The sequence below is a fragment of the Vespula vulgaris genome, chromosome 8 (assembly GCF_905475345.1).
Source record: "Vespula vulgaris chromosome 8, iyVesVulg1.1, whole genome shotgun sequence".
In the NCBI taxonomy this organism is placed as follows: domain Eukaryota; kingdom Metazoa; phylum Arthropoda; class Insecta; order Hymenoptera; family Vespidae; genus Vespula; species Vespula vulgaris.
Window position 1 is genome coordinate 8,040,139 of NC_066593.1, and position 24,971 is coordinate 8,065,109.

Here is a 24,971-nt window from a genome sequence, read left to right on the forward strand (position 1 = left end):
TACATGTATCTTCCTTGTGCAACTTCCGTAGAGGACAGAGCTTCGGGTGTGAGCTAGTTAATCAGTATCGCGTGCGATTTATTAGTGTAGCGGATTCAAAAATACATTTTATTTCTCTAGATTGAAAAGGATAATGAACGGAACAATGGCCATGGTAAATATATAATTAAATTTAATTATACGCAATACAATGTTTTGATAATAGGAAGAAAAAGTGAAGTATCGAACAACTATGGCCGTTGCAAAAGAGTTTAGATTTCCTACATATCTCCGATCTTAGAAGATATACGAATAATTTGATCTCATCAAAATTTTTATATTCTTGGTCATATATAAATATATATATTATTTATGTATAAATATTAATTAATTCCTTGAAATACCTAATGATTTATGTTTGTATTACTGATCTTTTCACGATATTAATCTTTCGTCTTTGCAATGCTTCTTGCATTTACGCTAGTCTAATTAGTAGATTATAATTATCTTTATGATATATATATTTTTTATTTCAGTTAATTTATTTGCGTATTAAATGTATTACACATTGATAAATAAGGTAAATATATATTAAGAAAAGATATTAATTCTTGTATTTTTATTATTTGTTTGTGCAGGCACCAACTTCACAAAATAATATGGAACCACCAAGCAAGAAGTCTAGAGTTGAAGGTATATTGCTAAAGCAGCCAAATAGCTGTATCTCCATAATCACTAAGAAATCATACACATATATATATGTGTGGAAAACGTGGTATATACACAAACGGCAGGAGGTGTAATTTTTAAACAAAAAGGGAATGACGAAGGAAAATACTTTTATCACATTTACTTAGGGCAATCAGGTGCTAGCTTTCTCTTAAATGCTGGCAAATTGTAGCAGTCAAGTGGTCTATTGCAGTTTCAGAATAAATTTTGATAGGTTAGGGTTCTAGATGATCGTTGGCCCTAAATAAAACTAATGTATGGTTGTCCTTCTGTTCTGAGATGTTACAGCGGAGAGACAGTACAGAATCTGTGGCCTACGACTGAGCTGTGATCATGAGCGTGCGCCAAACAAAGAAAGAGAACGCTACATTCGTTGAACAGAACAAATCAGAGTTTTGCAAACTCCCACTCACACAGCATCAATCGAGTACCATATATGATGCATACTTTAGATAGGTCAGCATATTAGGGTAGTCCTTTCTATGATCCTAATTACGAGTCTCATATATCTCTACAAAGTCCAATATATTTAAATAAGTATCATGCTTAATAATGTTGGTGTTATAGATATAATCGTATTATTTTAAATATCTATATCTATGATACTAAGAATTAAAAGAGATCTTATGCAAATGAAGTGGAATTATAAAATAATACATGCATATAACGATAGAACCACATAAAGTAGTAAAAGTAGTGTCTTAATTTTATATTTTTGTTATACAAATACTGCTGATATATTACAGATAGGGAGGATTGATATGTATCTAAGAGACTTGTAATTAAGATGAGCAATGGCGATATTTATCTTTCTCAAGATGTTTATTAAATGATATAAATTTATTAAAACAGGAAATTAAAAGGTAAGTTTATGAGGTTGAGAAGATATATATCATGATCAGGGTGATTAGAAAATTAGGAAAAGACTTCAATAGTCTAAATGAAAGATATATGCAGTCAGGCTGTAAGATTATTATATATGTTTCATTTAGTTACACACACACAATATACTTTTATAATTCTGTACTAAATACTAAGCCTAAGTGCTAGTAGTATTATTTAAATTCATAAAAATTCTTATAGGATGTATAATTGTCTTATATATTCTTAACTTTCTAAAATAATGATCGTGTATTTATTTAGTTTTTTCATATCTGTTTGAAAACAGAACATACTTGTGCAATCGCCATTGCTATACAAAAAGGTTAGGATTAATTGCGAGATAGGTTGAACGAGGCAAAATCTAAGAAAATGGCGCAGAAAATGCACTGAGAGTGTTCTCCTTTGCTTTGTGCTTGCAGATATGTGCATCGCCTCAATCTCGGATAATTTGCGCGCAACCGTCATTGCTCAGCCCAGAATACGGTTAGCTGTAAATCAAACAATTGAACAAAGTTAACAATTTTAATTCACGAAATTGCAAATTAAAAAAAAAAAATAAATAAAAATAAAAAATAAAAAAGAACGGAGAAATCTTAACAAAACGTTTCAACGTGTTCTGATTTCTGTTTCAGAGACTAGCAGACCAAATTGGTTATGATCGTATAAAACGAAAGTATCTAATGTAATTATAAGTGGTTTGATGTTTTGAGGCTGATATTTAAATTAGCAATTAAAATTATTCAAACTTCAACTGAATTTGGCTTGTGAAATATTTTTAAAAAGTTTACTTTAAAGTAACTTCTACTTACATTTTTGTAGACTATTAAACAATTACTGCAAAAGATTTCATGACTGATTTAAAAACTATACAGTGCACTTTCATTTTTTCTGATAGTTAGGCGAAGGAGAATTCTGTTTCTCCATTCTTAATGCATCTGTGTATATATATACATATATATACACACATATTAAAAAAACACTGTTTTAAACAGTTGTTGTATTGCGTATATTTTGACTATTTTAATTCTTTTGAACTTACAGTTTGGAGGAAGATCCTATGGCGGGAATTGCTGTACAATATTATTACTTATTATGGTTCCTTTAGTTAATTGTGATGTTAAACAGAACTTAATAGAAGACTATTTTGAATGTCTTAATTAGTTCAATTGTTATAAAACAGTAACTTCATAATATTTTACTTAAAGATATCTAAGACTTTTAACTACCACAAATCTATTTATTATCGTTATTTTTTAAATCAAATAATAGTTTCTAATCAAATAATAGGTTAATATAATATAAAAATTGAAATATTGAAAACAAAACTGACAAAAATTTATTTCACAAAGTTAGAATAGAAAAATAAAAATTTGATTACTAAGATAATACCTCTACCTTCACAAAAATATGAACGGTATATTAATGTCTCATAAATGTGCAATGTGATGGTGGAAGTAATGACAATAAGTATCCATGATAGTATAATTTTTTTCTAATACCAAATTTTTTTGTAGGGAACGCAACAGACTTCTTGCCAGGCCCTATATATGACCTTAATCAAATAGGTCAAGTTGTAGCCGGTATGTATAGCCATGATATGATATATAAATGTTTTACTTATAACTGCTTTGAATGATGTAAATAAAATTTGTGTGACATTTAATTTTCAATCATTTCAACTAAAGTTATATTGAAATGATAAAATATTAGTGGACTTATAGCTGATAAGATCTGAAATAATTTTGTATTTAATTAATTTATAATCAATTAAAATACAATTTGTAATATAGTTTTTTATATATTGTGCTCAGGTCCTGGTGCAAAATACCTTACATTACCTGGCATCTTAGGTGCCGGACTACCAAAAATTACATCTGAACAGCAAGATACAGTGAATAGAGCGAAGAAATATGCCATGGAACAAAGCATCAAGATGGTTCTCATGAAACAAACATTAGCTCATCAACAACAGGTAATTCTTTCCTATAAGACTAATAAGCTTTACTCGCCTAACATGTATTTTGTATTCAATTGTGCATTCTTATATCGAAGAAAATAGTTATTGTATTGTGATAAAGTTAAGATAAAAACCTACAAAATCCTTTATAAAAATTAATGTAGAAGTTATAAGTATCTTTTTATTAATACATTTTATAATAATTTGCATAACAGCATTTTATTATATACATTACTTTTTTAAGAATATTTGACATAATATTAAATATAGAATGCACAATGGAATAAATTTAACATATACACTTATAGAGTCAGAAACAATTTTGGGTCACTTTTATGAATTTTTATTTACTGTTGAATGTTCAAAAATAATACATGTAAATATATAATGTTGTTTCCTCTATTTAGCTCTTTGCCAATGTTACGAAATTAAAAAACAAAGATTGTTTAGTATGTATAATTTAGTTTTGCAATTTACATTTGTCCTTGTAAAATTAGCTCGTCCCGCCGAGTCATAATAAATTTCTATTACTATTATATTTTACCTGTGTTCGTTAAACATGCGAGTAAAGTGAATCATAAGAAATAAAAAACGAACACTGGAACCTCACTCTGATCGGTTAATTTTTTCTCCCCGCAGAAGAATAAGTTGGTCCTGCGGCAGCAAGTTTTATTGCTAATGTGCAGGTTAGTGTCAACCAAGTCAAGACAGAAACAATACGAATCCGCCTAACGATCAAACACTCCTAAACGTTTCCCTGAGTTGCTACCATATGAGAAGGTTAGATATCTTGAAATAGTAGTCGGCGGGAGCAGAGCTGTACCAGCGCGAGGAGGACATGTTTTTGAGCATGAATCTGTGGATGATTTCAGAAAGTTAATAAATATACCCTTCTGAGCTCAACTATTCTTTCTTTTATAGCATTTATACTTCATTTTATCATATAAAATATAATTTGACTATTTAATCTATTCACTATAAATTACTAGTCATTTTTATTGTAATGTCGATTAATAAGTGATCTTTATGAGATGGAAAATAATGTGTTTGTGGCATCATATATCAATTGTTACAGTTTTCTCTTTGAAAGATATATATTTTTCATCTTTTCTCTTTTCAAGTAATCTTTTAATTGCACTACAGCATTTCTACAACTCAAATTCTTTTGTAATTTTAATAAACTTTATTCATCTATTACGATACAATTATATATAAAATGCTCAATGCATATACAAAAGGAGTAGTAGTTGAGCAAAGAAGTTAGAGTGGTAAAAGAGCTTGGGGGATATTTGAAATGTGATTGAAAGATGGTGTATGTAAGGGGGAGGGATATCAATAGAAGGCCTATGGTCCTTTGTGTTGCAGCAAATGGCTAGTCAACGGAATCAGGTGCAGAGACAGCAGGCTCTCGCCCTCATGTGCAGGTTTGTTTGTTCTTTGCCTTAGCCCTCCAAATTTTGTCCTCAAACCTGGCCATCGTAGTTCAAGATATCACATCCAACATTTTCAGTTACTGTTGCATCTTATGCTCAGATAAATACTTATAGTTTTGTTAAAAGAAAACTATTAATATTTAATGTTAGTTAAAAGCTTTTATAACATTAACAATGATTAGTTAAGTTTTATATTTGCTCATTTTGATCTTATATCATTTCATAAATATTATGGTTCAGTATAAGACTAGAATTTGTTATATATAAATGCGTGCGTACATTTACAACACACATACACAATTCGCTCACACATATACACATATTTTATTTTACTATTATTATACGTTTTAAATCATAAATCAATTTTGTTCATTGTGTTAGCATGCTAGGAAATGTATATTTCATTTCCTGCTGATTAGTTTCAAACTATATAAGTTATTATACATAAACATAATGAGTTTATACTTTTTTTGTATATAAGTTCTATACTAGTATACACAATAATTTTATTGCTTAATTTAAAAAATAATACAATCATTGAAAATTATTTATATTCTATTATTTTTCCAGAAAGCATTAAAAATATTTTAAAAAATTGTTCAAATTTATACAGCATAACAATGTAACAGTTCATCATAATCAATGCATCCTTAAAATCATTTATTTTTAAATTACAATATTCATTTTTTTTTATATGTTTAATTTGCTGTATAAATTTGTTGTTTTAAAGAAACAGAAAATATTTCTGTAGTCTAATGGATAGAGAAAGAATAATTTGTTTCATAAATATTTTCATTAAGAGATATATTAAAAATATGTTTAATAAAAAGAAAATAGAATTAATATTAATTATATATTACAATTAGATATAAATGATAAAATTATAGTATTACATTTTATTTTATTTATAAATTATAAACTGATATATTATTCCTACATAACAGGGTATACGTAGGCAGCATCAGCTTCGAATTGAAAGAGGACACAATCAGACAAGCATTTTTACCCTTTGGACCAATCAAGTCTATCAACATGTCTTGGGATCCTGTTACGCAGAAACATAAAGGATTTGCATTCGTCGAATATGAGATACCTGAAGCTGCACAACTTGCTTTAGAACAAATGAATGGTGTCATGATTGGTGGACGCAACATCAAGGTAGCGGGACGTACCTATATAACGAATTTCCTGTCCCCCAGCAATCCTATCATCCCGCCGGAGGTCGGCAAATTTTTATTTTGTTTCACAAATTATAATCGATTGAACTGCATCGTTATATTAGAATGCCGTTCGGTCGAAATCCTAATATATTGGTCTGTCTTATTTTTTTTTCTTTTCCACTTCATTCATATTTGGCATATTTAGATAACAAAGAAATTTTAATATATTTTACTCCATACATAAATATATCGAACTCCATTATATTCCTCTTTTTTATTCCTGTTAATTATTTTTATAATTAAAGATAATTTATTCCTCTTTTTAAAATTGTGATTTTCTAAATAACAATTTTATTATTAATAGTACATCTTTCTTATCCTTTCTTTATATAATTTTGACAGTTAAGAAACTTTAGAAATTTTTAAAAATGTAATCATAAAATCTGCTATATTGGAGCAATATGAACATATTCATTTTTACAACTAAAATTTATATAGAAGTAAATATATGATATCATGTTATAACACATATCATAGAATACATTCGTATTTATTGATTTTTTCAGGTAGTGGGAAGACCATCCAATATGCCTCAAGCTCAATCAGTAATCGATGAAATTACAGAAGAAAGCAAACATTACAATCGTATTTATATTGCATCCATACATCATGATTTGACAGAAGATGATATAAAATCTGTCTTTGAAGCTTTTGGACCTATTACATATTGTAAATTAGCACAAGGCAGTTCACCACATAGGCATAAAGGCTACGGCTTTATTGAATATGAAACGATGCAAGCAGCTTTAGAAGCAATAGCATCTATGAATTTGTTTGATTTGGGTGGACAGTACCTAAGAGTTGGTAGAGCTATTACTCCACCAAATGCTTTGATGGGGCCACCAAGTGGAACTAGTATGATGCCAACAGCTGCCGCAGTAGCTGCTGCTGCTGCTACAGCAAAAATACAAGCTATGGATGCAGTAGCTAGCAATGCTGTAGCACTTGGATTGACCAAACTTGGAGCAACTGCACCACCGATCTTGAATCAAGGTATTTATATAATGTTTATTATATTTACATACACTAGAGTTATAATCTATTTTCATTTCTAATCATATTTATTTTCTTTTGTGATTTATTATAGCTTTACCAGGAATAGTACGACCAACGATTGCACCCGCAACAATAATGGCACCACCAACTGTTGCAACTGTTGCACCCGTTATACCGCCTCCAGGTATTGCCATACCACAAACCTTAACTCGCCCACCTGCAATTATACAACCAATTCCTGGACAACCAGTTATTATACCACCTCGAGCTGTTGTTGCTCCTGCCATTGTAGGAACTCCAGTTGTACGTTTTTTTCATAAATATTATGTAATATATTATAAATATTATTTTATTGAAAACATTCTTTAATTTCTATCTGTAGATACCAGTAGTAACAACAACAGCAAATTCTGATATTATGAGACGAGCGCAAGAGCAAGCAGCACATCAGAAACAACAAGAAGAATTACAGAAAAAATTATTAGAAGAAACCGAACCACAAACATTACAACAGCAAGAAAATATGTCTATTAAAGGACAGAGTGCTCGACATCTCGTTATGCAAAAACTTATGCGTAAAGTAGAATCTCGTGTTGTCATTCTACGAAATATGGTGGCTCCTGAAGATATCGATGAAAGTCTAAAAGAAGAAATTCAAGACGAATGCTCTAAATTTGGTGTTGTCGAACGTGTTATTATTTATAATGAGCGACAATCTGAAGATGACGAAGATGCTGAAGTTATTGTGAAAATTTTTGTCGAATTTTCGCAAATGAGCGGTAAGATAATTCTTTTAATATTATTATATTATTATCATATATCGTAATATAATAATATATATGTATATATGTTTATTATAGAAGCCGAACGAGCAAGGGATTCTTTAAACGGTCGTTATTTTGGTGGGAGATTGGTGAAAGGAGAGTTATATGATCAAGCTTTGTTTGATAATAGTGATTTTTCTGGTTGATGAGCGCACTCTCCATTATACATTTATATATTAAATTCCATCAATTTCTACCACATGGAAGGATTTGTATTTGATGTTGACTGATAGTTTGTATTTGAACAAACTTCGGGATATTATTTATTACAAGCTCTCACAATTATCAATTGAGTGTCGCATTGATATTCAAAGCAGATACAATTGATTTGTCATTTTAATATCTTGAGAAGTAAGGTTCATTTCATGCGTTCACAATACCTGATAATATAAGTAATAGTATTTTAAAAACATTGGAGTTCATATTCAGAGTAAAGTTCATTCATTAAAGAGACTAATTATACTACGATTTAATATACACTGATAGGACGTAAATAGATTTCTGTAATAATCAAACAAAATACATTGTTTTTTTATTTCATTTTACTTTAAATTACATCTACTGCAAAGTATTATGCAAAAATGAAAATTGTGTTAACTTTATAAACACTGGACAAATATATTATTCATAAGCACTTGAATTTTAAAATTGTAAAGTACAAGTCATCGTAGTATCCGAAGTTTTCTATTCGAGTTGGTTTATTTACAAAAATACTCTGGAAAAGATCAAAGGGTATTTCTTTTTATATAACATTAACTATTTGTAAATTGAACATCTTGCAGTTGTAGCGCTAAAATTTATAATTTCTTTTTGTCATGAAATGACTGATTTATAGATGAAAATATATGTAAATAGATAATAGAGAATAATAATAAATTGTTTTACACATAGTATTCCTGTAAAATCAATAGTGCACACATTAATTTTCAAAATGGAAAAGAACTAATACTACAAGATGTATATATATGAAGGTTTTATTGGCTACAAATATAAAGAATGAGTTATAACCATAACACAAGTGTATATTCTTTTTTTATTTTTTATTTACCTACATACATTTATTATCAACAATAAGCTATTTTGGTTTTAACTTAGATTTTAATTCAGCTAATTTATTTGTAGGACTATATTCCTCGTAGGTAGGAAAGCTTTCATATCCACGTTTTTCAACAGGTATATCAGTTTTCTTCAAAGCTTCTATTTCCTTTTTAGAAGCTTCTAATTTTTCAGCTGCATTCAATTTCTTAATTACTTGAATTTTATAATTTGTCTCAATTTCTGTAAAAGTTGGTGGTTCCTTCCTACGGTGTCTCAACCAAGCTTCCCATTCTGCAGGTATTTCTTGTTCAAAATCATCATTTATAGCTTCAAAATATCGAGAAGGTCTCTTTTTTTTAGATGTGGAATTTATTGATACTTCATAATATTTAGTTCCAAAATAATCTTCTCCCATCAACTTTGGTCTATTAATGGTAGGTCTAATTGATGCTAAAAAATCTCTAAATATCATTCGGAATAGACCACGTTGCCTTCCAGACATCTTGTTTCTATGTATAAAATAAATAAATTAGGACCATTTTAATTTTCATTTAATAAATAATGAAATAAAATGTCATAGATTTAAAAATTTTAGATTCAATTCTTTGAAATTTTCATTATTATAAAGTACATAACCTATAACTTCATATTCTCATATATGAATTTGAATTGATAGGAATAAATTGAAATGTTGTAGTTTAATAGAATTATATTATTTCGTAAGTATTTATTTTTTTCATTTATTATAAAATATGATTCATTTGTTGGAAACAAAAAGACGATACTTACAATATGATACATCGATCATTCCATATACAGCACTAAATAGTACAATTACGTTTCGAAAGCAATGTTAATATATATTTACGAATATATGATAGAACTTGTAGGAATCTTTCCTAATTTTAATATTTGAGCAAACAACAAGTGCAAATTTGTTATTGTCATTAAATTGAGTTATTAAAAACAAGAAGTTTCTGTTGCTATTGCTAATGGATTTCATCAATCATCATTCAATTTTTAAAAGTATTTTAAATAATATTAATATTTTTAATAATTTGAATAGAGTATTTGACTTTTTGAAACAAAACAAAAGAACTCTTCGAATTTACGCGGGTATTACAAAAAAAAAGGTAAATGTATAAATTAAAGATTAACAGTTCTCTCTTGAAATAGTTTTCTATGTATAACAATAACAATAACAATAACGACAACAACAAACAATAACAATAATAATAAAAAAAAATAATAATAACAATATATTTATTATAATACTAAATAAAAATGAATCTCGCAACAAACATTTTTCTCTCGTAGAGAAATGAAAATAATTTTCTTCGGTTAACAGCAATACGCGGATTACGGCTTAAAATGTCTAATAAGATTAGGTTTATACAAGGCTTCGATGGGAACGACATTCGCAACATCGATATCCCGTAATTCAATAAACTGTATTCAGTAAATAATTCAATAAACTAAATTCAAAAAACTAAATTCTTAGAAATGCTTCATTTTTATTACTTGTAATGTTTCGGGTTTCCAGCGATCTGTTTATCTTGGTTAAAAAATTTGTTCACCGATCGTTTTATAAATCACATGCGACAAAGAGAAAGAATAAGACAAGAAACGTGAAGTTCGATTCGGAAAATCGTGAAAATCATAATAGTTATCGAAAAGCTATTTCGATTAATCGTTCGATTATGAGACGCTAACGTCAGATTTAAAGATAAAAAAGACGTCATATATATATATATATATATATATATATATATATATATATATATATATATATAGTTTTTCTAGGTTTATTTGGTAACGATTATACCGGGGGGATGAAAAGATTTGTCGCATTGCGAATATAAGAAAGACACGAAGAAGGGATTGGTGGGGGGAGCGCGTGGAACGGTGCCGCCCTTGCCGATTGGTTACGTCACTTCCAGGCATGATGGAGTGTCGTGTGTGATGTGCGTGTGCTGAAAATGGCCGCGTATATCGAGGTCTTCTGAGTTTACTGATCCACGGCCGATAGCTTTGCACGCTTTACTTTATCTATTACACGTTAGTGTAATCTCTAACAAGACCTGTTGATACATGTCAAATTCGAAGGAATGATTGTCGTGGTTTTTTACGTTAAGGTTTAACAAATATTTGCGCGTTTACAAAGAGAGATATCATTCGTGTACATGGAACTTGTTTCCTTGGATCTTCGAGTCGTGAAAGAAGGAAGGTGAGAGACGGAGGACGTACTGCATATTTTCATCCCACGAACGTGTTCTCCTTCTGTTAACTTCGATGGTCAACCATACCGTGAGTTAGAGAATTTGTCGACTCTATAAGAAAAACGAAATTATTTTCTTAGAATTCTTTCCCTCTCGTTTCGGCCGAACGATCGGCAAAAATGTGTACGATAGATCGAGATTGGAATTTCCTTTGGATTTTACGAACACGAACGGTTTACGTTCCTTATTTTCATAGAATCCGATGAAATACGTCGTAGGTGTTTCCAACCAAAGGAATGTCTAGTTTCTACTCGAATGTATTTTAATCATACTCGTTTAATAATATCATTTTTCTGCGATCTAAATCATTCTGTGAAATGAGATTCGAGTATCGAGGATGGTGGAGAAAGTGCATTCACTGTACGATGGCGGCCAGGCATGACCGAATCCTGCTTGTCAAAATTGTGTCAACCGCGTGACCGCCGAACGATAGCACCTGCCCAATTGTTTTTGATTAATAGAGCGTTTGAAAGTGAACGATACGTATGTTTCTTCTCTTCCGTCATATCGTACGTGTCATCTCGATCGTGTATATATTTATATACCAACGATGATCGAATGTGCGGTAACTGTTTCTCTCTTTTTCTCTTTCTTTCTGTCTGTATCTCTCTCCCTCTCTCTCTCTCTCTCTTTTTCTCTTTTTTCTTCTCTTTGGTCCCTTCCCTCCTTCTCTTTCTTAACGCGATAATTAGTGCGAACAGAGATGAGTAAAACCACGGGATCTTTACGGAAGTACACTGTGTTCGGTGATAAAACTTTTTTTTTTACATTTCCGTAATATCTAACACGATTTTCGATCGTTAACGAGGAAGAATTTTGACGTGATTCTCTTTTCTCTCTTTTTTTTTTTTCTTTTCCCTTTCCAAGCAAACATTCATTCTTACTTTATACACGTTTAAATGCCTTTTGAGTGTAATTATTATTTTATTAAAAACACGTTGAGATAATTCTAGAGAAACTGTGTTTCTGTATGAATATGTATTGCCATATGTAATAATACGTGTGTTCATTTACTAGCTTGTGCTTTATTTAATAATAATAGAAGAATCTGCTATTTGTATTTGAAAAGGAAAACATCGTTCTAAGATTTTCTTTGACCTTAATAAGCCTTGCATTCAACGATTAATATCGTTCTGATACCATTTATCAGTATAATATTTATCTAGTGTAATAAAGGAGAGAGAAGGAGAGAAACTTGCTTTCTTATCTGCATTTTTATGTGGAAGTATTTTATATAGGATTGTAGTAAGATGTTACGTTATCACAGATCGTTGTTTTAAGAATATATGAAAAAAAAAAATGATATTATAATTGAATGTATTAGAAATAATATATTCTGTTTTCATTTGTGTTTCAGAAACTGCTACATTTTAATAATGGGTTGCATTTTCAATATGGATATTTATATTAGTTTATATCAAGGTACTCATTAATAAATGAGCGAAATTATAGTTTATCAAGATGCGGGAGAGGTCTGTTATGATCCCCTGGTATCCAGTGGGGATCTAAATTAAACAATATAGCAAAAGAATAAATTGATTGCTATATAAATCAAGATGAAAATGGAAGTAAAATCATAATGTTCAGTCTTCAAAGAAATGAAATCTTTATGTACTGAGTGAGAATTATACTTTCATGCGATATTTGTATTAAACTTTTGTGATCATAATATACATAATTTATGTACCAAGTATTTGAACTGTGTATAGACATAATGTAATTACAGTGCGAGTTAAGTTTATATACAAGTGTGTTGATAAAGAAAGTCACTATGTCGTTTTTATCGAATTTAAAGAAAGCATTCCACTTCGGTGGCAATGATGCAAAAAAGAAAAAGTTATATAATAATATTAAAATGGATTGTGATCCAGAAGAATTCTGGGAAATGGTTGGTGAGCTAGGAGATGGGGCATTTGGAAAAGTTTACAAGGTAAACTATAGCATAGAGGTTATTTATTTTATATATTATTTTTTTAATTTTATAATTATTTGTAGGCACAACATAAACAAACTCATCAATTGGCTGCTGCAAAGATGTGTGCATTAGAAGGAGAAGATGATCTTAGCGATTTCATGATTGAAATTGATATTTTATCTGAATGTAAACATCCAAATGTTGTTGAATTACATGAAGCATACTTTATAGAAGGCAAATTATGGGTAAGTATATTTGTATTTAACATCTCTAATTAATATATAAAGGAAGTATTATTTTATTTTAATAATAACATAATTTCCACAGATGTTGATTGAATACTGTGATGGTGGTGCTGTAGATTCTATTATGGTAGAGTTGGAGAAAGCACTGACAGAACCTCAAATATCATATGTGTGTCAACATATGGTAAAGGGTCTGGCATTCTTACACAAATCCAAAGTTATTCATAGGGATTTAAAAGCAGGGAATGTTTTGTTAACAATGGCGGGAGGTGTCAAACTTGGTAATAATATAATTGTTTTGAATCTGAAGTACAACTATAATGAAGAATACAATGCATTTATTTTATAGCCGATTTTGGGGTATCTGCAAAAAATAAGCATACATTACAGAAACATGATACATTCATTGGTACACCTTACTGGATGGCACCAGAAGTTGTATTATGCGAAACATTTAGAGATAATCCTTATGATTTCAAAGTAAGTAACATAAATTGATACTTTTACTATTATTTCATATAACTCAATGAAATTTTGCATTTACTTTAGGTGGACATTTGGTCCCTTGGCATAACTCTTATAGAGTTTGCGCAAATGGAGCCACCAAATCATGAAATGTCTCCAATGCGTGTGTTACTTAAGATACAAAAAAGTGATCCACCAAAGCTTGATCAACCTGGCAAATGGAGCAAGGAGTTTAATGATTTTATTGCAAAAGCGCTTATAAAGGATCCAACATCACGACCTACAGCCGACGAATTGTTAAGACATCCATTTATAAATCGAAATTTAGATTCTAAACCAATAAGGGACTTATTGCTTGAATATAAAGCTGATGTTGTTGAAGAGGAACTTGTTGACGAAGAAGCTGAGGTAAGATATGTTTTAATGTGTAAAGGATTATCACTACTTGATAAGATATACTTAAATTTACGTATTTATGTAATTATTCTATACTATTAAATATCTTTTATGGACCCAAAAAATTTTATAACAAAGTAAAAAAATTTTTTTCTGGACAAGCATAATAAAACTATATTTTTACATGCTTACATTATATTAGAAGACCAAAAAAGCAAAAAAACACAGAGAACAGTATCAGCGTATTGGTAAGCTGCTTTTAAGTGATAAATATATGTGTATACATACAACTTTTTGCTAATATTTATTTTTTGACAATATTTTTAAATAATTTGGATAGCAAATGATATTGTAGAATTTATTAGTTTTACACAAAAATATACTTATATTTTTTTGACATTTTTACGTATTTATACATTTCATATATTTACATTTTGATAAATGTGCTGGTTTAATTTAAAATATTTGGCTGTGCATGCGGCTCTCCTGGGCCTCGCCAGCCCCATCATCCCTGTACTTGTCAGGTTAGTAGTTTCAATAATAGAGTCTCTATATTAATTTCTCCATTATTCCCCACATGATTTTATGCATTATAGTGAATTCATTGAATATGAAAAATTGTAAATATCACAATTGTTTATACTATGTTGACTTTCGTGTAGTTTTGGTACGTAGAAAATGACATCTCGTTATTTATATTTACGAAACATTTGTTAAAAGATATATTTAATACTGTAAGAAAATATATATGTATGAATTTTTTTATAGGAGCAGCGTACATCTCAGCTTCCTTTGGAATTGGAACAACTCGGAGATGACTCTGCATCTATGCGCAGTGATGGTGATGTTAAAGGTAACATATTATTTATTTATATTATAAGAAATAATATTTATATAAAATTTACATATGTCAATATACATACATATATCATCTCATGCAGTTGCTGAGAAAGAAAATCTTACTCCGTTACCTGTATCCACGAAAAAAGAGGATAGTCATAAACGGGAGATGAATAGAGATGGCGAGAAAGAAGATAGAAATAAGAAATTGCGTAAAACTGAATCTAAAGAAAATATGCACGCATTAAACGAGAAAAAGCAGGTAAGAAAATTATTAGATATATGCGATTTTATTAAGAAAAACAAAAAAAAAGAAAAGAAAGTATTTTATCATTTTCAATTTATCTTTAGGCACCAAAACCTCCAGCTACAGCTGAAAATAACGAGCGTAGGATATCTAGAGATAAAGGTCCTGCGCCTCCACCTCCGTCGGTTCGCCAAGACAACAAAAATGATGAAAAAGAGAATTGTGCCGATCTGGCAAACAAATCTAGTGCCATGGAATCGTTAGGTCAAAATAAAGTTAAGGATGATAAACAACAAGATCGTAATTTATTATCATCGCAATCGGTAGGAGTAGACATGGAACAGCAAAAACCAAATACTAAAGATCAGATAAAGATAGGACCCTCAAATAAGAACGATGAGTTAGACAACGTAGATAAAACTAATATAACAGAAACTGTTGATAAAGCGCTATTTGCCTTGAGTAAATCTAAAAGTATCGAAGGAAAACAAAAATTAACGGATAATGTAAATATATTAACCAAAAAATCAAGTTTGGATGAAAACCGAAAGTCAGCTCCTATCAAGCCAAGTTCGTCGGATGAATGGGTAAAGCCAATGTATAACAAACAATCTTCACTCGAAGAGAAGAATAGGTATTTATAATTATTTTGAATGAAGCAATATAACGTTAAAGTTTATGGGTGATCCAACTAATTTTATTTTCATTGCAGGTTCCAATCAGAAGCTTCGATGGAGGAACAACGCAAACATGAAAAATATTTAATTGAAGATAATCTGAAAAATTTGGAACAAAAACGAAAGTCTGTAGAAGATAAATTGAATGCGGTCTTAGAAAAACGTATTTCTATGGATACGCAAAAAAGGATAAGTACTACGTCCATTGAAACATTAAAGCATGCGTCTGATATAACGAGCGTTACGTTGTCAGAAAAAAATAGTATGAAAGCAAGCTCTACGGAGAATATTAAGACAGATTATGGTCTGAATAAAGTCGAAAATATTTTGACCAGTCATAGCGAAGGTTCTTCTAGAAATGATTCTTTAGAAAACTTTTCTGACGATTTTGAAGGTAAACATCAGAGAAGCAAATGGTTAAATAAGGAACACAGATTAAAAGGAGATAATAAAGAGGATAAAAATTATGAACGTCAAAGTTCTGCCGTTAATGTATCTGTAATAACTTCGACACCCATCAGAAGCAGAAGTACATCTCGAAGGAGTAGTGCAGATAACATAGTTGTTATTACTGGTAAAGTGTTATTTAAATACATTTTTAATCTTTAATTGTGAGTCATTCCAAAACATATTTTTGTTTGTTTGTTTTGTTATATCAGGTAAATCTCAAAACGAACAAGAGGTACGTTCCAATAGATCAACCGTTCGCATTACAGCTGATTCTCCAGATCCATCTAACAGTCTTGCAAGTAACGTGAGTCAAGTTACCGTTGTCACTACACATCCTCCAGTGTTAGTAGACGCAACAGCTACAACTCCTTTACTACGACGTTCTTCTCCTACCTCGGAGGTAGTTATCGTTGCAAACGAAACAAATAAAACTCAAGTTAACGAAAATTCGACCGACGAGGACGGTTTCCCTAGTCTGGATAGTTTGGAATATACTCCACAGGAACAACCTATTATTCTTATGGATACTTCCAAACGTGTTGGTAAAAAGTTAGACGAGTCTGAAGTTATTATCGTCAGTCCTATTGTTGACGAATTACAAGATACTAGTCATGTCTCTGTTGTTACCGTTGGCGACGATGGAGAACGAGTAAAAGATTCATCGATAAGTAATAAACATAACGTCGTTAGAACTGGTTCTTCGCACAGCAATTTAAGTTCGATCGAACAGATAAGTTCGAAGAGCGATAGTGGCGATGAAATTAGCAAGACGTCAATGGCAGTTGCAGGAGCTACTACCGAAATTATGGATCTCAATGACGTTGAAAGAAATTCAAAGAAGATGAATGGTTTAATCAAAAGTGAAAGGTCCATTGGTCATCGTATTGAAGACAGAGTCGTAACATCGACGAAACAAAAAGATGATTATGTAAAAAGTTCGAAAGAGAAACGTGTCTCACCGGATAGTTTTGAAGGGTCAAGGTCACAGAGTGATTCAGGATCAACCAGATCGCATACACCTAGTAAGAGTATTGATCGTTCCGACGCCGAATCGATTTCTACGACGATAAGTCAAGATAGTCGAGGTTCGAATAAAGAAAATCATTTATCTCACGTTCAGTCTACAGAAGGTGAGGAGGAAGTTGTCCTACGTCGAAAATCTGATTATAATCGGGATGTATCGCGAACACCTAGAACGAAGGAAGACATACAAATGATGAATTTGAAGAAGAAAACGAGGAAACGTACTAGGAAATTCGAAATCGATGGTGTTGTTGTTACAACAACAACATCGAAGGTTATATATGGTGATGATGAAAATGGTAAGGTCTATGACGATCAAATATTCCGGAAACAAGAATTACGTGAATTAAAGATGTTACAAAAGATGGAACAAAAACAGTTTCAAGATCTATCACAAAAATCGCAATTTAACAAAGATCAACAAGAGAAACGATTTGAACAGGAAAGACAATTGTTGGAACGTGGTGCTGAAGGAGATTTAGAAACGCTTGCTAGACAACAAAGACAACAAATTGAACGTGCAGAAGCTCAACAAGAAGCCGATCTTAGATTGGCATCGAAAAAGATTCGTAGCGAACAAGAGAGGGAATTGAAACAATTCCGTGAAGGTTTGAAACAGGAATTGCGATTACTCAAACAGGAGGTTGATTTAATGCCTAAAGAAAAAAGAAAGGGAGCTTTTAAGGTAAGGAAGGAAAAGCTTGAGGCTGAACACGAGGAAAGAGAAAAGCTTTTCTTGGAAAAACTTAATGAAAGTCATGAAATGTCATTACGAAGATTATCGGATAGTCATCGTGAAAAAATTGCTTTAATGGAGAGACAATTTCTACAACAGAAGCAGCAATTGATGAGAGCTCGAGAAGCAGCTATTTGGGAACTAGAAGAACGACAGATACACGAAAGACAACAATTGTTGAAGAGACAACTCAAGGATATTTTCTTCTTGCAGCGACATCAGATGCTGATTAGACATGAAAAGGAATTAGAACAAATGAAAAGAATGAATCAGAGAAAGGAAGATGAATTGATAAAACGTCAAACGGTAGAGCGTAGAAACTTGCCTAAAAGGATTCGAAACGAAATGAAAGCGCGTGAGATGATGTTTAGGGAGTCCATGAGAATTTCAATGTCTTCCGCGATTGCGTCGGATCCTGAAGCTGAAAGAGAAAAATTGAAGAAGTTTCAAGAGAATGAGAAAAAGAGGTATAGAGCTGAACAACAACGATTTGAGTTGAAGCATTCGCGGCAACTTGAAGAAGTTAGAGCTCAGAGTGATGCTACCATTAAGGAATTGGAGCAACTACAAAATGAAAAGAGAAAAATGCTGATGGAGCATGAGACATTGAAGTTAAAAGAACAAGAAGAAGCGTATGGCAAAGAGCTTCGGGAGTGGAAGGCACAATTGAAACCAAGAAAACAGGTAATCATTAAATAGTATTATTTTGTTAATGTTACATGAATAAGTGAGTGTAATCTTATATCAATAATGTAAGTTGTTCAATTCTGGTCATTCTTCTTTGCTTCTACTATTAATTTTCAAACTATTTGCTTATTTACTGTATGATTCCTAAAGACTATTTTTTCCTTTTATTATTTCTGCTTTTATCAAATTTGACTCCTAAATACGATTTCCGAATTTAAAATAAAATTCATTTGGTCGACTTATAAATGTAAAATAAAAAATGACAAGATGTAGATTATATATATATATATGATGTATGTAGTGGTATATAATTGAATTGAACCTATAATAAGAATTCTTGATACTTTGTAATAATTACAGTAATTCCTCCTTGTTACTATGATCTTCAATGAGCCATAAAAAAAAGTAAAGTAAATTATTGAATTAAATTTTAATCTACTTGTTGTAGAAGATAGAAGCTGTGCTGGCGGCTGAAATGGAGGCATTGGAAGCTCGTTACCGAGATTATTTGCCCTCTGGTCTTAGTGGTTTCTCTTTACCTTCCTTTGATTATTCTGATATATCACTTCCTAACACCTTGCAAAAATCTTCTCGCTTACCTCGATCTACTCCAAATTCTCCATCTCCGTTTACTATACCTAGAGTCTCTCTTAGACTCACTGGTTCAGATACTACTTCCACAAATGGCACGCTTGTCCGAAGTCGTTCTAAACCAGATTTAATGCCATCTTGTCTGTCCCGTAGATAGTACTTGCCAACATCATATATCTCATACATTTTTTTGATAAATTTGGAAATATAAATATAAAGAGTATAATTTTATTTTATTAAATTAGAATTCTTAGTATGTTCTATAATATCATCCAATTACATAAATAAATGCACAATATATATTATAATACAATATAAGACAATATAATTAATTCATAATATAAATAAACAATATAGAACAAAACAAAGATATTTATATTTCCAAATTAATCTTATTTCTGTTTTCAACAATATAACATTCCATGTGCTTCCTTTATTGCTGTTTTCTTCATACTATACACTTTATATGGAGTTGGTACTAATGAGTATACTTTAACTTATGAAATAGACATTGTTTATATATATAAATATTATATATATATACATATATATGCATTAAATAATTATATATTTATATTTTGCTGCTAGCTTATCATATAAATTGTGATAGAATACGTTAATATAACTGTGGCCAGGCTTACATAATATGTTAAAATCTTGAAAGAGTAAGTAAAAGAAAAGAGAAAAACTTTACATATTAAAATGACACAGGTACTTAAGTATGATCTAATATGAATTATGGATAAATCAGTGCAATATTTAGGAATATTTATTGCAAAAAATAAAAAAAAATATTCAAGTATATTCAAGTACCAATATTGGTATGTGATTTACAATTTCATTTGATTAATTATTATCATTGAAAATGTGCCTTGTATCATAGCTTCGTAGTTGTATTTTCCATTACAGCTGTATTATTATTATTATTATTATTATTGTCCTTTGTCATATGAAAATTACATATAAAGAGTTCAATTAATTTTATATTCCAAAGCTTAAATATATATGTGAAGAAAATAATATGGGCAAATGTGGTTACTATTGGTTTCATGCTATGTTTTGTCAAGTAGTAGAACTATGTGATAAATGCTTTTTTTTTTAAAGGGTTCTTATGTGGGTATCTAATAGCAAACATGCTAATTTGTAATTGTAGTCCTTGCGCATAAATATTCCCACAAGAACCTTTGTAAAAGAAAAATATAAAGAGATGCCACAGTCGGATTTCAAAAGCAGTATTATAGAAAATATTGAAAGGTTAGTTAAATGTGTTGTATGCTACTATTTTTGTTCACTTTGTTACAGAAAATTTTGAAAGTTACCTTGTGCCATACAATTCCCATTTTTCTAAGGTTAAAAACTGTAACAAGTATTTTTTTTTTTTTTTTTAATATAAATTTTTTCAAGCTAACAGATAATTAGTCTCTTTTATTTCATATTACAGAGACTAGAAGAACAATTTGCTCTTCAATTAGAAGAGCAGGAAGCAATTTATGGACCTAGCGCGATTCCATTATGCTTACCAGCAGACCTTCCTGATCTTACGCATCATACTGCTGGTTCTACACGCAGTTCATTATCTTCTGTAAGCGAAGGTTGATGCTAAAAGCATACAGTTATCCAATAGACTCAGTGTTTGCTAATGTTACTGAGAAATAATGATTATGATTACTATTTTTTGTAATCGAGTCCAAGAGAGTGATTTAATAAGAACAAGTTTTATTTTTCACCAGCATTCTATTTTGTAATGAGGAATGAAAGTGAAAATATTTCTATGGACGCATCATTGTTATTCAAGTAATAGCAGATTGCAAATGCAGTATTTGAATTATATATCAGAATATTAATAATTATTGTTGAGTAAAGACTGCTATCAACAATAAATAATGTTAATCAAAGTAATCGAATAAGCTGATTTCCATAAGAGTTTGGAAAAACTTTTAACCTTTGCAAGAAGGGACTTTCCATTGAGAAATTTACAAATTTTCATAATGTAGATTAAACATGATTTTTATATATGTATATATTGGATGAGTCACATAATTTGATTATTTTGAATTATTAATGAATTGTTTGATGCATAAATGAATTCTTAAACAAAGATTTATTCAATGTTTCTTGAATTTGTTACAATCAAAAATTAAACAATTTTTGAGTAATTCGAGATTATCAAATTAGGTAACTTATTCGATATATATATTATATATGTATATAAGAACCATTGAATCATGAGATAAATTTTTATAGGTCGTTGAATTTGTTTTTTATTCTCTATAAAGATATAGAAAAATAATGCGTTTTCGCTTAAAAAAAAAGACAAAAAAAGAAAAAAACAGAAAAAGAAAAAAAAGAAATAAATGAAATATCGACGATCTTGATATATCTCTAAAAACAAAACAAAACAAAACAAAAATAAAGATTTCGAAGAATATTCTTTTTCTTCAAACATTATAACTTTTTTCAGAGTTCTTTTTTTTTTATACATTCATGAGTGGTGAAGATATTTAAATGTTTCCATTAAGTGCTGTACCTTGTGTGTGTGTGTATATATATATATTTTTTTCTTGGGAAAACTGCATTAAAATTTATTGTATGAAAGGCCTTGTAAAATGTTGCAACTTTTTGCATAAAGAAGTATCATGAAAGTTTTAATTGCATACTGAAGTTCATATTGATATGATCTACTTAATCCGCCCAATTACTGTTCCAAATGAGTCCAAGAAATTCATTTCAAAAGCCTAAATGCATTATATAAATGCAACTTAATACTGGTATCAAATAATTAACTGTCAATTTGAGAGGAATCAACTAAATATTGAACAATGTATATTTTCTATGATCACATTACAGCTTGTGATTTTATATATATATACAGCTTGTTATAAAGACATTATCACATTTACATTTTTTTTGAAAACTTATATTGTATAATTTTGTATTAACTTACTCATGGGAATGCTATTAGGCATTCATTTTTCTATATTTGCTATAATAACAAATAATAATAATAATAATATTAATATTAATATAATATTAATAATAAAATAATAAATATTAATCACACATTGTACTTCATATTTTAAGGGTATTAAATTCGGGTCCTTGGAATGTTTCTATGTTATGAGAGTCTGAGGTTTAATGCAAAGTCTGTAGTCACCATGTTCGACTAAAGGAGTTAAATTGCTTGCAAATAAAAAATTCAGCGCAAGTACTTCACGAAGAAATATATATATATATATATATATATATATATATATATATATATATATGTATGTATATATATATTTAAATAAATAAAATAATGCACTAGAAATCAAAGTATAACACCAAATATACAATGTATAATTACTTGTTATATGGCTATAAGACTTTGGAAGATCTTTTTTAGAGAATTTCTTTAATGCACATTAAAAACGAGCATGTGTGGCTAATGCAAGTCGTAATTATAAACAAATATTTGTACAAAATTCTTTATTGTAAATTAATTTTTCTACTCTTCAATAATCTTTCAATTCAGCAATTCTATGTTTTCTATTATCGACTTAAGCATCTTTGTATATATGAATTTAAAATTGTTTAAACTCTAACATTTAAATGTGTTAAATTTTAAAAGTAAATCATTTGTGGTTTTGTTCAATGTAACTTTTCATTGAATACAATCATTTTATTATTTCTTCTTTTTCTTATAACGGAAAACAAATATTATTCTCATTATACACATACATACATACATACGTACGTACGTACCTACATACATACATACATACATACATACATACATACATACATACATACATACATACATACATACATACATACATACATACATACATACATACATACATACATACATACATACATACATACATACATACATACATACATACATACATACATACATACATACATACATACATACATACATACATACATACATACATACATACATACATACATACATACATACATACATACATACATACATACATACATACATACATACATACATACATACATACATACATACATACATACATATATATAATGCAGTTAAAAAACAAGATATTTGTTTAAACGTACGTGCATTCGTACGGATTCTTACAATCATAGAAAATGCTGAATACTTTGTTATTTGTTACTGCATTATTCTACGAGATTTGCCACACGATTAGAATGGATTTTCTTTCATAACAATAATATTTAATATCATCCGTGGAATTTGCATTTCTAAAGAAAAGAAAAATTAAATAAATGCAAATATCTTTTGGTATCCCTTTTTAAGAGTACTTCTTTAACAAGGAACTTTTCGAAATCATAAATCTTGAAATCAGTTCAAAAGGTGAATTATTGCATATGGTATTAAAAATATGATTTCGGTATTATAAATGTAAAAATGATATGTGATAAGTGACTGTTAAGTTAGAGAATTAAAATGTTATGAATAGTTGCAGTGACTATTGGATGATGTAATTTCAATCATGTTTATGCATTTCTTTTAACAAAAAAATTATAAACAGATATAGTTGATAGTGATGTATGAACATCGTCGTTTAATGTATATTTTTCACTCAATTCTATCAATTAAATTATTAAAAATAAATAAAGAGGAATAGTATTTTGACATTGAAAGTACACGTTTTTTTTTTAATGTTTATTATAACAAATTTAATGTTTATGTTAAAACAGATATATCATATTTTTTTATTTCATCAGGATATTTGTCTAATTCGATAAATTTGACGTGTACCTTCAATTTTACTAGTGCTTCCTTCAATGATAACCAAATCTATAAGTACGATCAAGTATAAAAAATAAATACGACCGTTGTCGTTGATAATTGTACATAATTTCTAATAATGTATACTCTTTATGTACGTATTATGCAACGTATGATAAGATATTTGAACAAAAAAGTAAAACAAGAAAAAATGATAAATAGAAATAATTGTTTTGCAAAAGTGATTAGACTTATATATTATGTCAAGGAAGAAAAAAGCTGTAATTAGAATTAGATCGTTTGCTTATGTATTATATTTCTTATTTTATAATAACTTTAGGGTCGAAGTAACAAATGTAATCCGTTGTAACATAGACTCTTATTGTTTATTGATTGCTCACGATCAAGGCGTAATTAAGTTTGATATAATTATTAATACTTATATTGTAATGATATCATTTACTTTCATGGTAATAATGCGTTATTAAGACATAGCATGATAATAATAATAATAATAATAATAATAATAATAATAATAATAATAATAATAATAAATAATAAATAATAATAATAAATATTTTAATGCTAGTTTTTTTTAGCTTTCCATTGAGAATATAAATTCCTTGTTATACAGAAAGAAAAAAAACA

General features: G+C 29.5%; 3 protein-coding genes across 22 annotated transcripts; 2 read left to right on the top strand and 1 right to left on the bottom strand.

The window, feature by feature from the left end:
- Nucleotides 1-5: 5 nt before the first annotated feature.
- LOC127065662 (poly(U)-binding-splicing factor half pint) lies at nucleotides 6-9,038 on the top strand. 10 transcript variants are annotated; one of them, XM_050998330.1, is made up of 13 exons: nucleotides 60-154; nucleotides 618-672; nucleotides 988-1,164; nucleotides 2,010-2,073; nucleotides 2,223-2,272; nucleotides 3,105-3,170; nucleotides 3,402-3,562; nucleotides 4,913-4,971; nucleotides 5,925-6,138; nucleotides 6,707-7,193; nucleotides 7,288-7,499; nucleotides 7,579-7,975; nucleotides 8,057-9,038. In XM_050998330.1, the coding sequence occupies exons 7-13, from the start codon at nucleotides 3,506-3,508 to the stop codon at nucleotides 8,164-8,166; spliced, it is 1,536 nt and encodes a 511-aa protein (XP_050854287.1). In that variant the 5' UTR covers nucleotides 60-154; nucleotides 618-672; nucleotides 988-1,164; nucleotides 2,010-2,073; nucleotides 2,223-2,272; nucleotides 3,105-3,170; nucleotides 3,402-3,505; the 3' UTR covers nucleotides 8,167-9,038. The 10 variants fall into 10 exon arrangements, with proteins under 10 accessions (XP_050854282.1, XP_050854281.1, XP_050854287.1 ...); XM_050998333.1 differs by having other exon boundaries at nucleotides 988-1,135; XM_050998334.1 differs by adding an exon at nucleotides 4,187-4,233 and having other exon boundaries at nucleotides 2,010-3,170.
- Nucleotides 9,022-10,735, bottom strand: LOC127065680 (NADH dehydrogenase [ubiquinone] 1 alpha subcomplex assembly factor 2). 2 transcript variants are annotated; one of them, XM_050998400.1, is made up of 2 exons: nucleotides 10,580-10,735; nucleotides 9,022-9,567 (listed from the first exon to the last, which is right to left on the bottom strand). In XM_050998400.1, exon 2 carries the CDS (start codon nucleotides 9,558-9,560, stop codon nucleotides 9,096-9,098), a length of 465 nt encoding a protein of 154 aa, XP_050854357.1. In that variant the 5' UTR covers nucleotides 9,561-9,567; nucleotides 10,580-10,735; the 3' UTR covers nucleotides 9,022-9,095. The 2 variants fall into 2 exon arrangements, with proteins under 2 accessions (XP_050854357.1, XP_050854358.1); XM_050998401.1 differs by having other exon boundaries at nucleotides 9,848-10,720.
- A 253-nt stretch (nucleotides 10,736-10,988) lies between these two features.
- Nucleotides 10,989-24,906, top strand: LOC127065654 (serine/threonine-protein kinase 10). Of its 10 annotated transcripts, XM_050998298.1 has the most exons (15): nucleotides 10,989-11,365; nucleotides 12,695-12,955; nucleotides 13,064-13,267; nucleotides 13,333-13,497; nucleotides 13,580-13,778; nucleotides 13,847-13,977; nucleotides 14,047-14,370; nucleotides 14,561-14,603; nucleotides 14,824-14,882; nucleotides 15,127-15,211; nucleotides 15,300-15,460; nucleotides 15,550-16,079; nucleotides 16,158-16,696; nucleotides 16,782-19,015; nucleotides 19,467-19,803. In XM_050998298.1, the coding sequence occupies exons 3-15, from the start codon at nucleotides 13,109-13,111 to the stop codon at nucleotides 19,764-19,766; spliced, it is 4,929 nt and encodes a 1,642-aa protein (XP_050854255.1). In that variant the 5' UTR covers nucleotides 10,989-11,365; nucleotides 12,695-12,955; nucleotides 13,064-13,108; the 3' UTR covers nucleotides 19,767-19,803. The 10 variants fall into 10 exon arrangements, with proteins under 10 accessions (XP_050854255.1, XP_050854260.1, XP_050854253.1 ...); XM_050998303.1 differs by lacking the exon at nucleotides 19,467-19,803 and adding an exon at nucleotides 21,051-24,906 and having other exon boundaries at nucleotides 12,695-13,267; XM_050998296.1 differs by having other exon boundaries at nucleotides 12,695-13,267.
- Nucleotides 24,907-24,971: the final 65 nt, after the last annotated feature.

Excerpts from the sequence above, each read along its gene's own strand:
- LOC127065662 (XM_050998324.1), top strand. The coding sequence starts at position 134 with ATGAACGGAACAATGGCCATG. Across the intron at positions 155-617 it reads TGAACGGAACAATGGCCATG|GCACCAACTTCACAAAATAA; the intron begins GTAAATATATAA and ends TTGTTTGTGCAG. Across the intron at positions 6,139-6,706 it reads TTGGTGGACGCAACATCAAG|GTAGTGGGAAGACCATCCAA; the intron begins GTAGCGGGACGT and ends TGATTTTTTCAG.
- LOC127065680 (XM_050998400.1), bottom strand. The coding sequence starts at position 9,560 with ATGTCTGGAAGGCAACGTGGTCTATTCCGAATGATATTTAGAGATTTT.
- LOC127065654 (XM_050998296.1), top strand. The coding sequence starts at position 13,109 with ATGTCGTTTTTATCGAATTTAAAGAAAGCATTCCACTTCGGTGGCAAT. Across the intron at positions 14,883-15,126 it reads ATCATCCCTGTACTTGTCAG|GAGCAGCGTACATCTCAGCT; the intron begins GTTAGTAGTTTC and ends ATTTTTTTATAG. Across the intron at positions 16,697-16,781 it reads TAACATAGTTGTTATTACTG|GTAAATCTCAAAACGAACAA; the intron begins GTAAAGTGTTAT and ends TTGTTATATCAG.